We start from the raw sequence: 22,500 nt of genomic DNA on the forward strand, positions 1-22,500 counted from the left end.
ATAAAGTTTTGGCTCAGTCAATAATCGAGGCGTGCTACCCGACCCGACCTAAAATACATGACAAATGAGTCCGTTTCAGACCGGCTTTGGGTCCACTTTTGTGTTTGTAATTAACGAAAACATTTATTATTATTATTAATATTATTTTAACAAAAATGTATAAAATAATATGATATATTATACACTTAAGCTTACATGCCCATTTTCAGAATCTGCGAGATGTTTATCATTTATTAATCATAAAAATGGCATTTTGTTTTAAATTTAGTACTGAACAGATATTTAATAAGTATATTAATAAGACAAAATAATAACTGAGTTTACACACATGCTCGTGTTCAGAATGTTGTGCATGAGCTGCTGTGACAGTACCGGTCGTGTCGGGTCACACGGGCCGTGCAGATGTCTAATCTCAGTCATTGCCTTTCTAAACAAACAATAGAAGTCTTCATTAACTCAGTGTGTGTGTGTGTGTGTGTGGTGTACCTGAAGTTGTAGCAGGATTGTGGGTTCTTCATGATATATCGTGATCGCCGGCCGATAGACAGAGATGTTTTATCCAGTGATAACTCAAATTCAGCATGAAGAATGTCTCGAACCACCGTCCACGGTACAAACGGCCTCTGCAACTGCACAAAAACACACAGCATCAGTTCAGCAGCGTTGAAGCTGTTGCTAATGATGAGAAACCCCTGAACACACACACCTGTGTGTCTCGTTCTTCGTGTGTGTGTGTGTACCTTGCGGTTGAGGAAGTGGCTGGTGACTCTACACAGCATCAGTAAACTGTCCTCCAGGTGTGTCCATGTGACTCTCTGTTTGGTCATCAGCAGAAGAGCTTTGCGATCCGTCTCATCCTGCATCTGACACTGTCTCTTCCTTACAGCAGGACCTGACACACACACACAATGTCACAATAACATTCACCCGATGGCTCACTAGCACTAAAGGAAGCTATTTAACACAATGTGTGTTACCTTTCTTCTTTTTGTGGACTGGTTTGCTAATCTCTTTCTTTGGTCGGTTGCGTTTGAGTGTTCGTCCACCACGCACCAGCTCATTTCTGCTGGACGGTTCATAGGTCACGGTCACTTCCTCCTCCAGAACTGCAGGGGACAGCACCTTTACACCCGTCTGCACTGCTGCAAACACACAGGCATCATCACTCTTTTATTTCCTCAACAATAACGTTTGACAACACCAAAGATGAACAAGAAAAATCACATGAACACCAGTGGGAAATAAATAATAGTACACAACTAATTCAAATAAATGATTAGGGGGCACCTAAGGAGGTATGACCATATTTTCAGCCATTTTGAATTCTTTTGAAAAACCTACTTTTTCTAACTGCTCATATGCCGTACGTCCGATTCGCACCAAATTTGGCATGTATCATCTAGGGACCCTCATGACAAAAGGTTATATAAAGCTTTTTGGTAGACCAAACCGTTCTTGTATAACGCTTCAACAAATTAGACGGCGAGCACGCCAAAGAGGTCCTGAAGCCATTTCTTGGCAACACTTTGATGTATTTCATCATGAGCATGACCTGATGGTACACAGTTTCAGCACAGCACCACCCAGTGGTCAAGAGATGTGAAAATGTCTCTTTTAGCTTATACCTTCTGAATAGTTTGAGACTGCACTCTATAGATTCCTCGGGGCTTAACGAGTCGAATTATATCCAATGTTTCTATTTTGGCCATTTAAGGCGTGAGCCATTTTGAATTTTGTTGAAAGATTCTGTATTTTACAAATGCAAAGGCGTATCTTTACGTCACTGCCACCATGTCCTGAAGGTTCACAGTAGTGTTGTGTTTTATACTAATTAATTAAAATGGTGTACAGGAAATGTTGCTAAAATGTAATGTTCTGGAGATGCTGTTACCGTCATTTGTGGCAGGTTTAGTTGAAGGATGTTTGGAGAGCAGGTTTCTCAGTCGGATGGTGTGACTTCCTTTAGAGTCAGCACTCTGACAACACAACAACCAACACACATGATCAATAATTTCCATCTTAGTTAGACATTTATTTTTTTCATCTTAAAAATAACAAAATTGTCACTTCTGGGGAAATTGGTGCAAAATAGAAATGACAACAGAAGTCCCTCTTCACGCTCTGAAGACTTTATTCACATCTTGGTGTTTCCGTCCAGCATTTTTTATGCGATATCCCATAACTGTTTACCTGCGTGTCTATTTTCACCAGGTGACTGGTCCACGACCAGTTGCGCTTTAGATGACCAAAGAAAGTGGAGTCCAGTCCGGCAGCGCCCTGCCCATCGCCCGGGGTAACACCATCATCCACCACGACAGAGCTGCCCCTAGCAACCAAAAGCAAACATGACATCAGCCAATCAGACGGCAGCACCATCAGCCTGAACCAGTTAGCAGCAGACTCACTGTAATGTGTACTGCAGCTTGATGCAGTACTCCGTTCCCACTGGAACATCAGACTCCGCCCCCTCCGCCTCACCTTTACCTCCATTAGTGCGCGATCGTACTACACCTACAACACACACATATACAGCAGCACTGTGAGTAAACAGGGTTTATTTAATTACTATTTGGCTCTGAGAGTGTAGAGTTGGAAAGTCCAATTCATTCTAGTGCATTTTATGTCTTATATGCGGCTGTTCAAAACAATATTTTCCATCTTAACAGAGACTGCTAAGAATAGTAACACCATTGATATATAGGCAATGTTCTTTCCAGATGAAATGCTATTTTAAAGTCTATGTTAATGTTTTGTAATCAAAATGTGACGTGTTGTATATCTACTTTACTGTAGCGGTGTCCCAAACGACACACCATACACTTACAAAGTATACTATGCACTCAGCCATGCAGCGTGTGAACTTTAAAAGTGTATTATTGTCCCAAATCGAACATTTAATGGATTTTTACTACATGGCATTTGCCGTTCAACAGCTGACTGCAGTGATATTTTAAACGCATATGACATGTTGCCGTTAGCTTTAGCGCATTAGCCAACCACAGTTCAACACGTATCTTAAACAACGTACATATTCACACAGCGAGGGGTGATGGTAAAGCATTCAACTCACATTTGTAAGGTGTTGTATCCACTGAAGTTTCATTAGCTGCTTCATTATTTATAAATAATAAAACACTAGATAGCGCCCCTTCCGCTATCTAGTGTGAACATACTACTCGCACTACAAAATGACGTCAAATTGTGCAGAAATGTGCAGTTTGGGATGCACCCTGTGTCTTTTTTGATCCTAATAAAATGGTTGTTTGGAATTTTCAGCAACCTAAAAAATGTATTTGTATTATCCCGGACGAGCCCCCAAATGAATCTTCAGAATCGTTGCAGTCTTTTAAGATTTGGATGTAGATTGTAAACCTTTTTTTACATTTACAAGTTTGGGACAGGTAGTAAACTATAGCGGAGTAAACTGTGTGAGACCCAAGTACACATTTTGGTGCTCGTATTTGTTCCAACAGCAAAATAAAAACTATTATGATTCCACGATTTTTCAAAAGAGAAATAATGTGAAAGAGCAGAGAAAGATGCCAAATTTACCATCACAGCAGTGACAAGTTTTTATTTATGATTAATATCAGGATAATATAACACAAAGTATGGTGATATAAATGAACATTAAACATTTTTAACCATTGAAAATAAATCAAGTTTGTTATATATATATATATATCCTGCTAAATGAATAACACATGTTGTGTGTGTGTTTTACCTAGAGGTGTGTTGAGACACACACACAGCATGTCAAACCAGTACTTGTCCACGTTCTGTGCACTGTTGAACACGTAATGTTTGCGTTCAAATGTACGGATGCTCTCAGTGGCTCTGTTATAGTGCGGGTCACACACTGTCGTGTCCAGAATCATGGCCTTCGTCTTCAGGAAAATAAACACCTGATCTTTGTCCATGAACTTCTCATGGGGGCCGAACTGAAGCAAACCCATGAAACACAAGCGCTGCAGATTCTTATGAAAACTGAAGATGTACTTCCTGTGTGAGGGAACACCACATCAGCATCATCGTGCGTCTCAAAAGAACTGCAGTAGTTCACACCTTGTCATTTGAACACGCGACTGGCGTGGACGGAGTAGCGTGTGTTTACCTCTTGTATAGCAGCTGTCTCTTCATCTCGGAAGGGAGGAATCTGATCAGATAATGTTGCTTGATCGGATCTTTCAAATAATGCTCCAAACCCTCAACCTAAAAACAACATAACCACAACATGACCACAACATGACCGCAACATGACCGCTCCAACCTGACAAACTAAACACATCATTACTGTATTTCAAACCTGCCCTCTAAAGAGCTTATAATTACTGATTTGAGTTTGTCACTGCTGCTGTATGTGTGTGTGTGCGTACCTTATAGTTGATCTGGACGACCTGCATTAACACACTGAGTGGCAGCGATACGAGAACATCACTGATCAGCGCCCATCCGTAACCGAAGTCCTTGTGCACGGGCATCGGAGGAATGAACCTCTTCCAGTTACACGCGTTTACGTACACTACAGGGAGAGACAGACGGAGATTATAAACATCACTCATGTCATTTACTTCAACAGCAGGTGTTTAACGCACCCTTGAACCGTCCTGCATCAGTCGCACCGCCGTCTTCCTCCGTCTGTCCATCCGTGATGGAGGTTGAGATGGTCTCGGGATCAGACTGCGTCTGGGGGTCAGGGTCAGCAGGTGTTGCTCTTCTCAGAGGGTGTCCATAAATCAGGTACCACAGGAAGGCGTGAACGATTCGCAAGCGAGGCATCTTCGGCTGGAAGCCCAAAGAACGGCCGAGTCCTGGAACTGACACACACAGTATGAATGCAATGTTCCTGTGACCGCAAGACAGGATGTTGTTCATGGATGTCTGAAGTGCGCGAGACAGACATCAGTGTTACCGATGACAGGTCTGAATGACTTGAGCGATTTGAAGCCCATCTTCTCCTCCATCTTCTTTGGTGTGCTGCTTTGAGACGGCCATGAAGAAGCTGATGCTTTTTTCTCCTCTTCTTCCTTTGAATTTGTCTTTGTCTTGACAATCGCCGGCTCAATCCTGAGAGACACACAATTATCCAGAGTCAGCAGTATCTACAGCATAAAGGACTGTTGTGGGAGTATAGAGTAGGGCTGGGCGATATGACGATAGTTATCGTGGTGCCGATATAGTGTCCATCGATACAGATTTTACTATAGTGTGTATGTGCATCTATCAGTGTGGAGGGCTTCATGTGAGACTAAGAGAGTTGAAGAGACATGGACAGGGTTTTTCTGGCTAAGTAAATAACATTCATCTTGCGTTCTGCACTTCATAAGGTCTAAATATGTTTCTTATCTGAGACACGCATCTGTGTTTCACGCGAGCGTCCCGCGCTATATCTGGAGCACACAAGTGCGCGTGAGACTCGCGTCCAGAGACAGGAGAGCACAGACCGGGATCACTCCCGCTATTCAATCCGGCTTCTCTCAATATCGCAGCGCAGACCACAAAACTTCTGTGAAAGCTACAACAATGTGTCATGTACCAAAGTAAAGGGTTAGGGTAAGTTTACACGTTTAAACTACACATCATCACACTTACTAAAATTCTGTTCAATTATGTTTCATATTATTCCATCTTTGCCTCTAGATATTTACACTGATGTGCCAAAACATTATGACCAGATGCTTTATATGCTGTTGGTCCTCTGCGTGCCGCCAAAACAGCACCGACCCACTGAGGCATGGACTCTCCAAGACCCCTGAAGTTGTCCTGTCGTATCTGGCACAAGACATTAGCAGCAGATCCTTCAAGTCTGTAAGTACTTCAAACCCTTGTATGAACTCCCAATGGTCAAAACACTTCCAAAATGGCAGGAAATGTGGGAGGGCAGTGTTGCGATGTATTATGGGGTGTTGTGGGTTCTCACCGAGCTGCAGACGCGGAGCTGGACATGCGCAAGCGGATTTGTTCAATAGTGATCTTCACCAGCGGATCATCAGGAGTGACAGACGGATGAACTACAAACTCAACCTGAGAAAGAGAGAGACATGTGCTATGTGTATAACGCATGTTGTGTTGTTTATATGTGTGTGTTGTGTTTGTACCTTCTTGTGTACTCCATCCTGTATGACTATCGTCTGGTAGATTTTGAGTAGTCCCTCTCTAGACAGCGAACGTGTGAGTCTCATTACACTTTTCTTGCACACTTTAGAGTTCACTCCATCCTTCTTCTGCTCTTCAGTCAGCAACTTCTGCAGCCTGACAACACACACACACACACACACACACACACACACACACACATTAAACACACACGCATGCAAACACACGGGGGCATGAGTATGAGGAGGATCTTACGAGTAAAAGCCCTCGATGACTTTGCTGCAGCGTACAGCCTCGATGATCATGTTCTTGCGTTTGAGCAGACGATACGTCTCGTGAACTTTACATTTCTTCGTCTCCTGTCAGAAACACACCGTCAATCATGTGTGAGGTACAAACCCTGTGAAATAAACACACAAACCCTGACCTTTGTGAGCACTTCCTCTACCACCGACGGTGTGTCTGCCATATGTGATTGGCTGGCACCCGTGCTGGGGGCGTGGTCAGCGGGGATGGGGCACGAATCATCTGCTTCCTGACACGCTTTAGCCTTCTGTGAGGATTTAGCTCCGCCCACTCGAGGTGAAGACGGAGGCTTCTCTGAATTACACACAAAAATGACAATTAAAATAAAACAACAAGATGCCAAATCTGAATTCACAACAAACATTTGTATGAATTTCCATGAGCATTGGAGCTGAGCCGTGATTGGCTCTGGTGCCTGTCACTCACTCTTGAAGTCGAGTTTGGACTGTTTGAGCTGCAGGGGTATCTGGAGTCTCGTCTGTGTCTCTTGCCCCTCAGAACTGCCCTCCTCTGAGACCTCCATGAGCCGATCCGGTTCTGGCTGGTTCTGGGGTTCTGGATCTGGTTGTGTGAGGTGTGTGGTGTGCAGGTGTTTGCTGCGCTCTCGTTCTTTAGTGAACTTGAAGTTGAGTTGACTCTGTTCCACAAAGTGTTTGCTGATGTATTTAGTGGTTCTCTGACGCCCCTCGTCCACCATAAAACCCTGAGCGAAGAACACACGTGAAATCATATATCCAGGCCAAAAACCCATTTAAATAACAATTGGAAACCTGAAACAAACTCTAAAGTTAAATGATTCTTTCTTTTATTTATTGATTTTTGTTGCATCACAATAATGAGAATTTAAGTGGAAAATGATTTCTCTTGAACAGAGATGCAATGCAAAACAGAACATAAGCTTTATTTTATGCTAACTCTATAATAATAATAATGATTTCATGTCTACTGCATGCTACCTTGATCATATCGATTCGCTCCAGTAATTTACAGATCATTCTTCCCTCCAGTTTCCCGATGTTCAGTCGACCTCTCAACGCTAATTGAGAGATCCCTTTAGTCCCGGTCGACACCACTGCAGCAGCCAATCACAGAGAACAACAGTCAAACAACACAGACTGTACTGGTGAATATTTACAGAGATCAGATCACAGTGAAGTATAACTCTGTGTTTGAGAGACAGGGAAATTAAGTTGAACCGATATCGTAGGCTTGTGAGATCACGTCACGCTCGATGATGCGAGGTACGGCGAGAACGCTCCTCTTCACAGCCGCATCGCCTTCGTCATCATTGTTGTCATCATCATCACCATAATCCTCCGTTTGTCCGTACGGCTTCAACAGCTTCAGACAGCGAGCATACGCATCTGTGCCTAACAACCAATCAGAAGACAGACCACTGAGAGACAGCCAATCACACAAGAGAACTCTGAGAGAGTGCAGTAGAGATGCTGTGATAATGTTTGATCAGTGTTGTAGTACTTGAGACTCGAACAAGTGTGGAATCAGATATTTCCCCCCCAAAACCAGTCAAGTCTCTTAAAACAAAATTGCTGCTGTGTGTGAGAATGGTCAAAATGTTGTAGTAATGTTTGATGCTGTGGTAATGTTGTAGTAATGTTGTAGTAATGTTTGATGCTGTGGTAATGTTGTAGTAATGTTGTAGTAATGTTTGATGCTGTGGTAATGTTGTAGTAATGTTGTTGAAATGTTTGATGCTGTGGTAATGTTGTAGTAATGTTGTAGTAATGTTTGATGCTGTGGTAATGTTGTAGTAATGTTGTTGAAATGTTTGATGTTGTAGTAATGTTGTGGTAATGTTGTAGTAATGTATGATATAGTGGTAATGTTGTAGTAATGTTGTTGAAATGTTTGATGTTGTGGTAATGTTGTAGTAATGTTGTAGTAATGTATGATATAGTGGTAATGTTGTAGTAATATATGATGTTGTAGTAATGTTGTTGAAATGTTTGATGTTGTGCTAATGTTGTAGTAATGTATGATATAGTGGTAATGTTGTAGTAATGTTGTAGTAATGTATGATATAGTGGTAATGTTGTAGTAATGTTGTTGAAATGTTTGATGTTGTGGTAATGTTGTAGTAATGTATGATATAGTGGTAATGTTGTGGTAATGTTGTAGTAATGTATGATATAGTGGTAATGTTGTAGTAATGTTGTAGTAATGTATGATATAGTGGTAATGGTGTAGTAATGTTGTAGTAATGTATGATACAGTGGTAATGTTGTAGTAATGTTGTAGTAATGTATGATATAGTGGTAATGTTGTGGTAATGTTGTAGTAATGTATGATATAGTGGTAATGTTGTAGTAATGTTGTAGTAATGTATGATACAGTGGTAATGGTGTAGTAATGTTGTAGTAATGTATGATATAGTGGTAATGTTGTAGTAATGTTGTAGTAATGTATGATATAGTGGTAATGTTGTGGTAATGTTGTAGTAATGTATGATATAGTGGTAATGTTGTAGTAATGTTGTTGAAATGTTTGATGTTGTGGTAATGTTGTAGTAATGTTGTAGTAATGTATGATATAGTGGTAATGTTGTAGTAATACATGATGTTGTAGTAATGTTGTTGAAATGTTTGATGTTGTGCTAATGTTGTAGTAATGTATGATATAGTGGTAATGTTGTAGTAATGTTGTAGTAATGTATGATATAGTGGTAATGTTGTAGTAATGTTGTTGAAATGTTTGATGTTGTGGTAATGTTGTAGTAATGTATGATATAGTGGTAATGTTGTGGTAATGTTGTAGTAATGTATGATGTTGTAGTAATGTTGTAGTAATGTATGATCTAGTGGTAATGGTGTAGTAATGTTGTAGTAATGTATGATATAGTGGTAATGTTGTAGTAATGTTGTAGTAATGTATGATATAGTGGTAATGTTGTGGTAATGTTGTAGTAATGTATGATATAGTGGTAATGTTGTAGTAATGTTGTTGAAATGTTTGATGTTGTGGTAATGTTGTAGTAATGTTGTAGTAATGTATGATATAGTCGTAATGTTGTAGTAATATATGATGTTGTAGTAATGTTGTTGAAATGTTTGATGTTGTGCTAATGTTGTAGTAATGTATGATATAGTGGTAATGTTGTAGTAATGTTGTAGTAATGTATGATATAGTGGTAATGGTGTAGTAATGTTGTAGTAATGTATGATATAGTGGTAATGTTGTAGTAATGTTGTAGTAATGTATGATATAGTGGTAATGTTGTAGTAATGTTGTTGAAATGTATGATGCTGTGCTAATGTTGTAGTAATGTATGATATAGTGGTAATGTTGTAGTAATGTTGTAGTAATGTATGATATAGTGGTAATGTTGTAGTAATGTTGTAGTAATGTATGATATAGTGGTAATGGTGTAGTAACGTTGTTGAAATGTTTGATGTTGTGGTAATGTTGTAGTAATGTTGTTGAAATGTATGATGCTGTGCTAATGTTGTAGTAATATATGATATAGTGGTAATGTTGTAGTAATGTTGTAGTAATGTATGATATAGTGGTAATGGTGTAGTAATGTTGTTGAAATGTTTGATGTTGTGGTAATGTTGTAGTAATGTTGTAGTAATGTATGATATAGTCGTAATGTTGTAGTAATGTTGTGGTAATGTTGTAGTAATGTATGATAAAGTGGTAATGTTGTAGTAATGTTGTTGAAATGTATGATGCTGTGCTAATGTTGTAGTAATATATGATATAGTGGTAATGTTGTAGTAATGTATGATATAGTGGTAATGGTGTAGTAACGTTGTTGAAATGTTTGATGTTGTGGTAATGTTGTAGTAATGTTGTAGTAATGTATGATATAGTGGTAATGTTGTAGTAATGTTGTAGTAACCTTTGATGTTGTGGTAGTGTTGTAGTAATGTTGTGGTAATGTTGTAGTAATATATGATATAGTGGTAATGTTGTAGTAATGTTGTGGTAATGCTGTAGTAATGTATGATATAGTGGTAATGTTGTAGTAATGTTGTAGTAATGTTGTAGTAATGTATGATATAGTGGTAATGTTGTAGTAATGTTGTAGTAATGTAGTAGTAATTATGATATAGTGGTAATGTTGTAGTAATGTATGATATAGTGGTAATATTGTAGTAATGTTGTAGTAATGTATGATATAGTGGTAAAGGTGTAGTAATGTTGTTGAAATGTTTGATGTTGTGCTAATGTTGTAGTAATGTTGTAGTAATGTATGATATAGTGGTAATGTTGTAGTAATGTTGTAGTAATCTTTGATGTTGTGGTAATATTGTAGTAATGTTGTGGTAATGTTGTAGTAATATATGATATAGTGATAATGTTGTAGTAATATATGATATAGTGGTAATGTTGTAGTAATGTATGATATAGTGGTAATGTTGTAGTAATGTTGTTGAAATGTTTGATGTTGTGGTAATGTAATAGTAATGTATGATATAGTGGTAATATTGTAGTAATGTTGTAGTAATGTATGATATAGTGGTAATGGTGTAGCAATGTTGTTGAAATATTTGATGTTGTGCTAATGTTGTAGTAATGTTGTAGTAATGTATTATATAGTGGTAATGTTGTAGTAATGTTGTAGTAATCTTTGATGTTGTGGTAATGTTGTAGTAATGTTGTGGTAATGTTGTAGTAATATATGATATAGTGGTAATGTTGTAGTAATGTTGTGGTAATGTTGTAGTAATGTATGATATAGTGGTAATGTTGTAGTAATGTTGTGGTAATGTTGTAGTAATGTATGATATAGTGGTAATGTTGTAGTAATGTTGTGGTAATGTTGTAGTAATATATGATATAGTGGTAATGTTGTAGTAATGTTGTTGAAATGTTTGATGTTGTGGTAATGTTGTAGTAATATATGATATAGTGGTAATGTTGTAGTAATGTTGTAGTAATATATGATATAGTGGTAATGTTGTAGTAATGTTGTGGAAATGTTGTAGTAATATATGATATGTATGTGGTAATGTTGTAGTAATGTATGATATAGTGGTAATGTTGTAGTAATGTTGTAGTAATATATGATATAGTGGTAATGTTGTAGTAATGTTGTGGTAATGTTGTAGTAATATATGATATAGTGGTAATGTTGTAGTAATGTTGTTGAAATGTTTGATGTTGTGCTAATGTTGTAGTAATAGTATGATATAGTGGTAATGTTGTAGTAATGTTGTAGTAATATATGATATAGTGGTAATGTTGTAGTAATGTTGTGGTAATGTTGTAGTAATGTATGATATAGTGGTAATGTTGTAGTAATGTTGTTGAAATGTTTGATGTTGTGGTAATGTTGTAGTAATGTATGATATAGTGGTAATATTGTAGTAATGTTGTAGTAATGTATGATATAGTGGTAATGGTGTAGCAATGTTGTTGAAATATTTGATGTTGTGCTAATGTTGTAGTAATGTTGTAGTAATGTATTATATAGTGGTAATGTTGTAGTAATGTTGTAGTAATCTTTGATGTTGTGGTAATGTTGTAGTAATGTTGTGGTAATGTTTGAAGTAATATATGATATAGTGGTAATGTTGTAGTAATGTTGTGGTAATGTTGTAGTAATGTATGATATAGTGGTAATGTTGTAGTAATGTTGTGGTAATGTTGTAGTAATGTATGATATAGTGGTAATGTTGTAGTAATGTTGTGGTAATGTTGTAGTAATATATGATATAGTGGTAATGTTGTAGTAATGTTGTTGAAATGTTTGATGTTGTGCTAATGTTGTAGTAATATATGATATAGTGGTAATGTTGTAGTAATGTTGTAGTAATATATGATATAGTGGTAATGTTGTAGTAATGTTGTGGAAATGTTGTAGTAATATATGATATAGTGGTAATGTTGTAGTAATGTATGATATAGTGGTAATGTTGTAGTAATGTTGTAGTAATATATGATATAGTGGTAATGTTGTAGTAATGTTGTGGTAATGTTGTAATAATATATGATATAGTGGTAATGTTGTAGTAATGTTGTTGAAATGTTTGATGTTGTGCTAATGTTGTAGTAATATATGATATAGTGGTAATGTTGTAGTAATGTTGTAGTAATATATGATATAGTGGTAATGTTGTAGTAATGTTGTGGTAATGTTGTAGTAATATATGATATAGTGGTAATGTTGTAGTAATGTTGTTGAACTGTTTGATGTTGTGGTAATGTTGTAGTAATGTATGATATAGTGGTAATGTTGTAGTAATGTTGTGGTAATGTTGTAGTAATTTATGATATAGTTGTAATGTTGTAGTAATGTTGTGGTAATGTTGTAGTAATGTATGATATAGTGGTAATGTTGTAGTAATAGTGGTAATGTTGTAGTAATGTTGTTGAAATGTTTGATGTTGTGGTAATGTTGTAGTAATGTTGTAGTAATATATGATATAGTGGTAATGTTGTGGTAATGTTGTAGTAATTTATGATATAGTGGTAATGTTGTAGTAATGTTGTGGTAATGTTGTAGTAATGTATGATAAAGTGGTAATGTTGTAGTAATGTTGTGGTAATGTTGTAGTAATGTATGATATAGTGGTAATGTTGTTGAAATGTTTGATGTTGTGGTAATGTTGTAGTAATGTTGTAGTAATGTATGATATAGTGGTAATGTTGTAGTAATGTTGTTGAAATGTTTGATGTTGTGGTAATGTTGTAGTAATGTTGTAGTAATGTATGATATAGTGGTAATGTTGTAGTAATGTATGATATAGTGGTAATGTTGTAGTATTGTTGTTGAAATGTTTGATGTTGTGGTAATGTTGTAGTAATATATGATATAGTGGTAATGTTGTGGTAATGTTGTAGTAATGTATGATATAGTGGTAATGTTGTAGTAATGTTGTAGTAATGTATGATATAGTGGTAATGTTGTAGTAATATATGATATAGTGGTAATGTTGTAGTATTGTTGTTGAAATGTTTGATGTTGTGCTAATGTTGTAGTAATATATGATATAGTGGTAATGTTGTAGTAATGTTGTAGTAATGTATGATATAGTGGTAATGTTGTAGTAATGTTGTAGTAATGTATGATATAGTGGTAATGTTGTAGTATTGTTGTTGAAATGTTTGATGTTGTGCTAATGTTGTAGTAATATATGATATAGTGGTAATGTTGTGGTAATGTTGTAGTAATTTATGATATAGTGGTAATGTTGTAGTCATGTTGTGGTAATGTTGTAGTACATTTACATTTACATTTATGCATTTGGCAGACGCTTTTATCCAAAGCGACTTACAGTGCAATTATTACAGGGACAATCCCCCCGGAACAACCTGGAGTTAAGTGTCTTGCTCAAGGACACAATGGTGGTGGCCATGGGGTTAGAACCTGTGACCTTCTGATTAACAGCCCTGTGCTTTGATGTTGTGGTAATGTTGTAGTAATGTTGTAGTAATGTATGATATAGTGGTAATGTTGTAGTATTGTTGTTGAAATGTTTGATGTTGTGGTAATGTTGTAGTAATATATGATATAGTGGTAATGTTGTGGTAATGTTGTAGTAATTTATGATATAGTGGTAATGTTGTGGTAATGTTGTAGTAATTTATGATATAGTGGTAATGTTGTAGTAATGTTGTAGTAATGTATGATATAGTGGTAATGTTGTAGTAATGTTGTAGTAATGTATGATATAGTGGTAATGTTGTAGTATTGTTGTTGAAATGTTTGATGTTGTGCTAATGTTGTAGTAATATATGATATAGTGGTAATGTTGTAGTAATGTTGTAGTAATGTATGATATAGTGGTAATGTTGTAGTATTGTTGTTGAAATGTTTGATGTTGTGCTAATGTTGTAGTAATATATGATATAGTGGTAATGTTGTGGTAATGTTGTAGTAATTTATGATATAGTGGTAATGTTGTAGTAATGTTGTGGTAATGTTGTAGTAATGTATGATAAAGTGGTAATGTTGTAGTAATGTTGTTGAAATGTTTGATGTTGTGCTAATGTTGTAGTAATATATGATATAGTGGTAATGTTGTAGTAATGTTGTTGAAATGTTTGATGTTGTGCTAATGTTGTAGTAATATATGATATAGTGGTAATGTTGTAGTAATGTTGTAGTAATGTATGATATAGTGGTAATGTTGTAGTAATGTTGTTGAAATGTTTGATGTTGTGCTAATGTTGTAGTAATATATGATATAGTGGTAATGTTGTGGTAATGTTGTAGTAATGTATGATATAGTGGTAATGTTGTAGTATTGTTGTTGAAATGTTTGATGTTGTGCTAATGTTGTAGTAATATATGATATAGTGGTAATGTTGTAGTAATTTATGATATAGTGGTAATGTTGTAGTAATGTTGTGGTAATGTTGTAGTAATGTATGATAAAGTGGTAATGTTGTAGTAATGTTGTTGAAATGTTTGATGTTGTAGTAATGTTGTAGTAATGTATGATATAGTGGTAATGTTGTAGTAATGTTGTAGTAATGTATGATATAGTGGTAATGTTGTAGTAATGTTGTTGAAATGTTTGATGTTGTGCTAATGTTGTAGTAATATATGATATAGTGGTAATGTTGTGGTAATGTTGTAGTAATGTATGATAAAGTGGTAATGTTGTAGTAATGTTGTTGAAATGTTTGATGTTGTGCTAATGTTGTAGTAATATATGATATAGTGGTAATGTTGTAGTAATGTTGTAGTAATGTATGATATAGTGGTAATGTTGTAGTAATGTTGTTGAAATGTTTGATCTTGTGCTAATGTTGTAGTAATATATGATATAGTGGTAATGTTGTGGTAATGTTGTAGTAATTTATGATATAGTGGTAATGTTGTAGTAATGTTGTGGTAATGTTGTAGTAATGTATGATAAAGTGGTAATGTTGTAGTAATGTTGTTGAAATGTTTGATGTTGTGCTAATGTTGTAGTAATATATGATATAGTGGTAATGTTGTGGTAATGTTGTAGTAATTTATGATATAGTGGTAATGTTGTAGTAATGTTGTGGTAATGTTGTAGTAATGTTGTAGTAATATATGATATAGTGGTAATGTTGTGGTAATGTTGTAGTAATTTATGATATAGTGGTAATGTTGTAGTAATGTTGTGGTAATGTTGTAGTAATGTATGATAAAGTGGTAATGTTGTAGTAATGTTGTTGAAATGTTTGATGTTGTGGTAATGTTGTAGTAATGTTGTAGTAATGTATGATATAGTGGTAATGTTGTAGTAATGTTGTTGAAATGTTTGATGTTGTGGTAATGTTGTAGTAATGTTGTAGTAATGTATGATATAGTGGTAATGTTGTAGTAATGTTGTTGAAATGTTTGATGTTGTGGTAATGTTGTAGTAATGATGTAGAAATGTTGAAGACATGTTGCAGTTATTTTTTATGCTGTTGCGATGTTAAAGTAATGTCACATAAATGTTGTGGTAGTGTTAGAGGAGTATTCGTGTGGTCTCTGACCTCGTTGTGTTTTGACGGGTCTTCCGTCGGGGTCGAGTTCTTGCAGAGGAACACTCAATACACACACCATCTTAGCTGCAGTCATGTACTGATACACACGCTTGAATGTGCGCTTGCTCACATGCTAAACAAAACACACATCAACTCAACTTCACATACACAATCACAACACTGAATGTTTGAAGATGTGAAATGAGTGTTACACTCACCAGCTGCTCTCTGATTTTAACCATGATGCCAATCTTATTGGGCAGTTCAGACAGGATCTGAGACGTGGTCTCCATCAGAATATCATATTTACCCCTCCTGACAGAGGACAACACATCATCACACATATTACATACACGAGTATGAAACACATGCACATGTGAGTGTGTGTGTGTGTGCGTGTGTGTGTGTGTGTTACCTGTCCACGTGGAATCGTTTGAGCAGCAGCAGCAGTGAATGTTGTTGTCCTCCTGTTGGCAGTCGCATGACGTGTGGTTGTAAAGTGATCATTCTGTTTCTGTCCAGAGTACTCCTGAGATAATGCATCTTACCTGCATCCGTTCTGACCAATCACAACACACCTCACGTTATTACATCATTACATCATTTCACTAGTGCAATACATACTGTGCAGTATGTTCTCTAGTCTACTTCTTTCATAAGTAGTATGTGAAACATTTCAACAGTAGCATATTATATGGAAGCCTTATCTGTAGTTTGAGCACCTGAACACACGTATGTGCAGGTCTCGCTGTAGTTCGCCCTGCCAGCGGGCCCGGCCCAGTCTCTCCAGTACACAGTAGCATGTGTCCGGCAGCTTGAGCTCAGAATTCCCCTCCGGCCCGATCAGAGCTCGATAACGGACATCCTGAGACGCCACCATCACCAGTTTCTCACCCCACCTGAAAAACACAGCGGCGTCCGTCAGTGTGTCGCCCGACGTGAAGCCTGCGCATCATCTTGAGCGTGTCTCACCGGGTCTGGGCCTGTTCCAGCGTCACCAGCGCTTTGAGCTCAGCGGTTCTGATCTGGTCCGTGATGTCCGTGCGCTCTCTGTAGTACAGACAGGAGCCCTGGATGCCGTCCGGGTCGTCGGTCACCACGCTCATCGGGTACACGTCCTCCGGGTCGGCCTCAAGCATCTTATGAATGCCAGTGTTATGATCCACCTCCACAAACCTGAACACAGACAGTCAATGTTCACAACGTTCTGTTCCATCACGAGCGTCAACTCTAAATAAACATTGATTATTTAATCTTACATGCACAAGTAATGATTTATTAAAGGAATGATTGAGTTTAATACACGGTTCTCAACCAGGGGGCACAAGACCTCTCAACATTATTTAAATGAAGGTAGATTATTATAAAATGTATAATTAACTTTACTGAAAATATTAAAACTCTCTTCAATTTGGATTTAATCTCTTGAAGCTAATAGTGTTTGTTATAAATACATAGAAGTATTACAGGAAAGATCTTGTAATAATAAATATTTAATATAATTCATGGGGGTCTTGAGAGTCAAATAGTTTGAGAACCACTGGATTAATATTATATATATATATATATATATATATATATATATATATATATATATATCAATGAATTTACACTCGTTCCTCCTTTTCACATTAAAATCATGTTAACACACATATTGTTCATGTCTTGTGTCTATACTTTTGATGTTTAAGTAATGTTGTTGTAATATTTGATGTTGTGGTAATGTTGAAGTGATGTTGTATTTTAATGTTTACAGATTAAACCCCATTGACTTCCATTGTAAATGTCTCAATGGGATAAATATTCCTTTATAAATTGTCATTATTTTGTCACAGATCCCCTGCAATGTTCTGGGGATATTAGTTTATGGTATGGGTCTTAAATGAATGTGTTACTATAGCAACAGACTGACCGGTCGTGTATGGTGACGGGTATTCTGGGCTCGGGCGACAGGTAGAATCGGATCTCAGGTGTTCGGCTCACAGCGCTCCAGAGGAACTGTTTACTGAGCGGGTCCAGATTCATGCCGAACACGGGCTGACGCGTCTGAAGCCTCAACCACAGAGTCTGAACACTGATGCCGTCCAGACCCTCCAGAGCCACTTCATCCAGAACCGCCTCCAGCGGGTCCATCATCTTCATCAAACCGAGCTGACATGTGCAGCTTCCGCTATCAGCACTGCTTCTGTCCCTGAACATCTGAACACTGGCGCTCCTTACTGCCACCTGCGGACACCCGCGGTACTACAACACTGAATCGCATTAGAAATCAAATAAACAAAGAAATAAAATACAATCATGGAGGAAATTCATAAAACAATAATGAAGAATGTAATACAATAAGAAAGTGAAGAATAAAATGAGCCCAGATGTGTCCCAGTTTACATAATTCATTATTATTTATTTTACTAAGAGACTGAAAAATAGAGACTTGAAATGCAGCAGAAAACTCAAAGTTATCAGTTTTTGCAGCATTCAATGCGACTCACAAATGAAAGTGTGAGGAGACTAATGGTCCCTCATAGAAACATTATTATAACACTATAACATGTAAATATTCACTGTATTATAGCTAAATTCACTTTAGAAATAGGAACCCCATTTCTGATTTCAGATCAGATCCCAGAATGACTTCAGTTATTACTGTATAATCATGTGTGAACTAATATGGAATATTCTTTATTGATTATTATCAATTTAGCTCATTTTATTTAATAATGATTTAGAAATAGTTTCATTGTAGCCTGAGATTATCATGGTATTTATTTATTATTGTAATGTAAGTTGATAAAATAACTGGAATAAACACACACAGACAGAATCTGAATGAAAGACTCTTTATTCACGATCAATAATAAACTCTTCATTGAAATGTCAATGACTTCATTATTCTAAACTGAACCTCATATTTAAATAAAACATTCATTTCACATCACACTGACTGAATGAAGTATGTAAACAACACAATGTGTGATGCATTATTCACTCCGTTATTAATCAAATCCATTCATATTTATCCATTCTTCTCTCCACTTTTGCAATGATTTTATCTTCAAACGTGGGCAGGACAGCGTCGTCCTCGCGGATCTCCTCGTAAACCACACCGCAGTCAATCTCAGCACTCGTTCTCTTAAAATAAAACCTGTTTGAAAGAGAGAAATGCTGAAATATTCACTTCATTAATGAGTTTAACGATGAAGACTGAGACTGACCTGTACGGGCCTCTGCGGGTCAGCAGTGATTTAAACTGAGCCAGAGTCACACCGTCACCCCGAACACTCGTCCTGTACGGGATACACTCTCCACACAAATAATACACAACTGTCACGCTGTCACGCACACACCTGCTGACACACACACACACACACGTTAGAGCATGTATGTACAGTACTAGTGATGCTTGACGTGTGTGTGTGTGTGTTCTCACCCATAATGTGTGTGTGTGTGTGCAGGATTCTTCTTCACGTGTTCGGTGATGTTTACTTTATGTGTGTCCTGCCATTGGCTGATGGAATCATAGCAACAGTGTGAGTGGGCAGGACTGAGCGCCATGTTTCGGGATAATAAGGTTACATTAGTGAGATCACTATCGACTTCCTCTTCCTGTCAGAACAGAAATATATGTTATTACACGTTTATAAACAGGATATGTTTGGGACATACTTATACACTGAACTCTATACACACTACATACACTATTACAGTATGTAAATTGTCTGTATGCATACTACAGTTGTCAATGTGTACAGGATACAACATACTGCATACAGTTTCTAAAAACTAGTATGTAGTGTACAGTATAGAGAGATCACCTGTGTTTGTGTTTCAAGCTCCTGCAAACGTCTCATCAGTTCAGCTGCAAACGTGTTTGAAGTCTTCTTCACCTGTCTCACACACACACACACACACATAAACACACAGACACACACGAACACACACACACACACACACACACACACGAACACACACACACACAGACACACACGAACACACACACACACAAACACACAGACACACACAAACACACAAACATACATCATGTTTTTAAATAAAGCTGATTATAAAGACTAAAGAAGAACCCTTAAATAAAACTTACACATTATTTTATTTATGACACTCATTGACTCACAGGTGTGTGTGGCAGGTGTGTGTGTCTCTTGTGTCCTGATGTTCTGTGCCATCTATCACACGTGTGACGCTGATGTCTGTCCAGAGGAAGACATTTAAAGACATTTAAAGACATTTAAAGACATTTAAAGACACTGTGGACACATTCCAGTGAAACGGTTTGATGAAGTGTGCTGATCTGAATGTGTAACTGTGTTTTCCTCGTGTGTTTGTCGGATCTGTGTTCAGTTGCTCTTTCTCCAGTCAGGTTATTACAGTTTTTCAGTTTGAGGTTCTTTGTTGTTTTCTCCCTTGAGAGAGTTTTGATTTCGCCTCATTCCTGCCTTTGGGTGTTTTTACTGATAAACTGAAATAATCAATCATGCAATCATCTGTCACAGCACCTCAGAAAACAGTGTCTCATCGGTCATGAAGAACATAACTTATCCAAACATAGTGGCAATAAATCACGTTCATTAAGATCACACAATTCTGGCCTGTTAATAGTTCCTAAAATATCAAAATCCACTAAAGGAGGTAGATCCTTTTCATATTTGTCTATTCATAAACTATGGAATAGTCTCCCAAACACTGTTCGAGATGCAGACACACTCTCTCAATTTAAGTCTAGACTAAAGACTCATCTATTTAGCCAGGCATACACCTAATTTATCCTCCAACACACAATTAGGTTGCTTTAGTTTAGTCTGCCGGAGCCAGAAACATTGATCATTATTTATAACTCTGCAATAAATTGAATGGCATCTATGCTTATATTATTTTATTTGTTTCCCTGTCTCAACCTCGGGACTCCTATCCTGAGGTCACCAGAACCAGCTGGATCCAGCACCATTCCTGCTTCATATTGGACTCCACTGCCACATTTCGCAGAATGATGATGACTAAATGCAGCCGGTGCCAAACATCACTTCAGTCTATTATGATGGACTTCAGAGGATGAACTGATGCCAACTCTAACCATAAGACATGGAATACTTCATATGCCATTGTCTGAACCTTGGATTTAGGATGGACCACACCGAACCTCACCGAAATTACCGGCCACTTACACTTACAACTAGTGTAATAATGTTAAAGCACGCATTTAACTGCGGTACACTTCAGCCTTCAGTCAGAACTATATAAAACAGTCTTGCATTAGCATGTTACTGAGCAAATAGCTTGATATGCTAATAAGCATTAAAATATTGTGTACAATTATTGAAGTAATATATCATTTACATGTTTAAATAACATAATTATGTTGAACTAATTGTAAATCGATACTTCAGTATTTTAATAATAATTTATTTCTCTTCATGCACCATCTTGGTCATGTAGTGCACTCTGGGTATACACGAAGGATTCACGTGATGCTGCCGTCATGTCAAGAGCACACCTATGATTCCTTCACACGCTGCTACCTGTGCTTTTGGTCATCTGGGCTCTTCTGATTGGCTACATTGAGGGGTGGGAGGGTCTCTGTCTCAGGCTCTGCCCACTTCGACAGGTATCCTGGTAACGGTGCCTTTTGGTTGCCTGGTGATGATTGAAGTTTTCTTGGTGACTGGCCGACAGTCTGAACGTGTTTCAGGTAAACGTCTGACCTGAGAAAGAGCGGGAAAAATCTGTGCTCCAACACCGCCTGCACCTCCGCATGCGCCTGTGCGAAAAGGGCAGAGTCCAGCTGCAGTCGGCAAATGCCGTCCCTCACGGCGCACCTCGTCTCTGCTGTGATCTCATGTGACACGGTGCCGCCGCTGCGCCCGGACAGGTACGTGCGGTACATGACTTTAACCAGTTTGAGGCGCCACTCTGTCTCATCCTCTGGAATCTTCTGGAATCCGCTGCAGGCAAACCAGAACTCCAGCAGCTGGGCACAGCCCTGTGCCCGCAGGAAGTGCAAGAACAGTGCTGTGCCATCCTGATCGTCCAGCAGCGCAAGCAACCTCTCAGACCAAGACTTGTACACGACACCCGGTGACACGCTGCCATCCGGTTCAAACCCCGGGTCACAGTGGCGGGGCATGGCAGCCAAACCCTCCGTCCAATAAGAGGGAAGCTTATTGGAAAACGGCCCACCCTCTTTCACCCAGATCATCTCACGCCCCTCCTCACCGGGCACTGGAGGACGAGGGCCGTCCTCGTCAAAGTTAACACACACGTCACCATGGTAACCACACACCGGCAAACTCATTATGTCATCTGAAAAAAGAAAGAGAAATCGTACTGTATATATATATATATACACAAGGGCGTAGATTAGGCGTGTTTCCATTGATCATCATATATATAATGGGGTGTTGATTATTGGGGGTTTTACCCCCCCATCCCCTCCGCCCCTGTATATATATGTATTGTATATGCACATATCTAGTGTACTACACACTGAACTCTACACACTAAACTCTACACACTGAACACACTAAACTCTACACACTAAACTCTACACACTGAACACACTAAACTCTACACACTCAACTCTACACACTGAACTCTACACACTGAACACACTGAACTCTACACACTGAACTCTACACACTGAACACACTGAACTCTACACACTGAACA

General features: G+C 37.7%; 1 protein-coding gene across 3 annotated transcripts in view; it reads right to left on the reverse strand.

The window, feature by feature from the left end:
- LOC127643715 (general transcription factor 3C polypeptide 1-like) overlaps nucleotides 1–18,004 on the reverse strand; it is a 29,538-nt gene extending 11,534 nt beyond the window's left edge. For 2 of the 3 annotated variants that reach the window (XM_052126542.1, XM_052126539.1), the window contains exons 1-24: nucleotides 17,735–18,004; nucleotides 16,795–16,998; nucleotides 16,545–16,721; nucleotides 16,238–16,381; nucleotides 16,041–16,137; nucleotides 15,832–15,955; nucleotides 7,599–7,772; nucleotides 7,359–7,474; nucleotides 6,829–7,105; nucleotides 6,524–6,696; nucleotides 6,352–6,455; nucleotides 6,099–6,252; nucleotides 5,921–6,024; nucleotides 4,913–5,067; nucleotides 4,596–4,817; nucleotides 4,377–4,522; nucleotides 4,115–4,212; nucleotides 3,725–4,002; nucleotides 2,406–2,511; nucleotides 2,191–2,326; nucleotides 1,892–1,976; nucleotides 978–1,142; nucleotides 741–892; nucleotides 487–629 (exon numbers count right to left, since the gene is read on the reverse strand). In XM_052126542.1, the coding sequence (XP_051982502.1) occupies nucleotides 487–629; nucleotides 741–892; nucleotides 978–1,142; nucleotides 1,892–1,976; nucleotides 2,191–2,326; nucleotides 2,406–2,511; nucleotides 3,725–4,002; nucleotides 4,115–4,212; nucleotides 4,377–4,522; nucleotides 4,596–4,817; nucleotides 4,913–5,067; nucleotides 5,921–6,024; nucleotides 6,099–6,252; nucleotides 6,352–6,455; nucleotides 6,524–6,696; nucleotides 6,829–7,105; nucleotides 7,359–7,474; nucleotides 7,599–7,772; nucleotides 15,832–15,955; nucleotides 16,041–16,137; nucleotides 16,238–16,381; nucleotides 16,545–16,721; nucleotides 16,795–16,998; nucleotides 17,735–17,964 (3,764 nt within the window). In that variant the 5' untranslated portion in view covers nucleotides 17,965–18,004. The remainder of the gene's footprint in view (nucleotides 1–486; nucleotides 630–740; nucleotides 893–977; nucleotides 1,143–1,891; nucleotides 1,977–2,190; nucleotides 2,327–2,405; nucleotides 2,512–3,724; nucleotides 4,003–4,114; nucleotides 4,213–4,376; nucleotides 4,523–4,595; nucleotides 4,818–4,912; nucleotides 5,068–5,920; nucleotides 6,025–6,098; nucleotides 6,253–6,351; nucleotides 6,456–6,523; nucleotides 6,697–6,828; nucleotides 7,106–7,358; nucleotides 7,475–7,598; nucleotides 7,773–15,831; nucleotides 15,956–16,040; nucleotides 16,138–16,237; nucleotides 16,382–16,544; nucleotides 16,722–16,794; nucleotides 16,999–17,734) is intronic. The other variant, XM_052126541.1, reaches the window with a different exon arrangement.
- Nucleotides 18,005–22,500: the final 4,496 nt, after the last annotated feature.

Source organism: Xyrauchen texanus, chromosome 5 (assembly GCF_025860055.1).
Source record: "Xyrauchen texanus isolate HMW12.3.18 chromosome 5, RBS_HiC_50CHRs, whole genome shotgun sequence".
Classification (NCBI taxonomy): Eukaryota; Metazoa; Chordata; class Actinopteri; order Cypriniformes; family Catostomidae; genus Xyrauchen; species Xyrauchen texanus.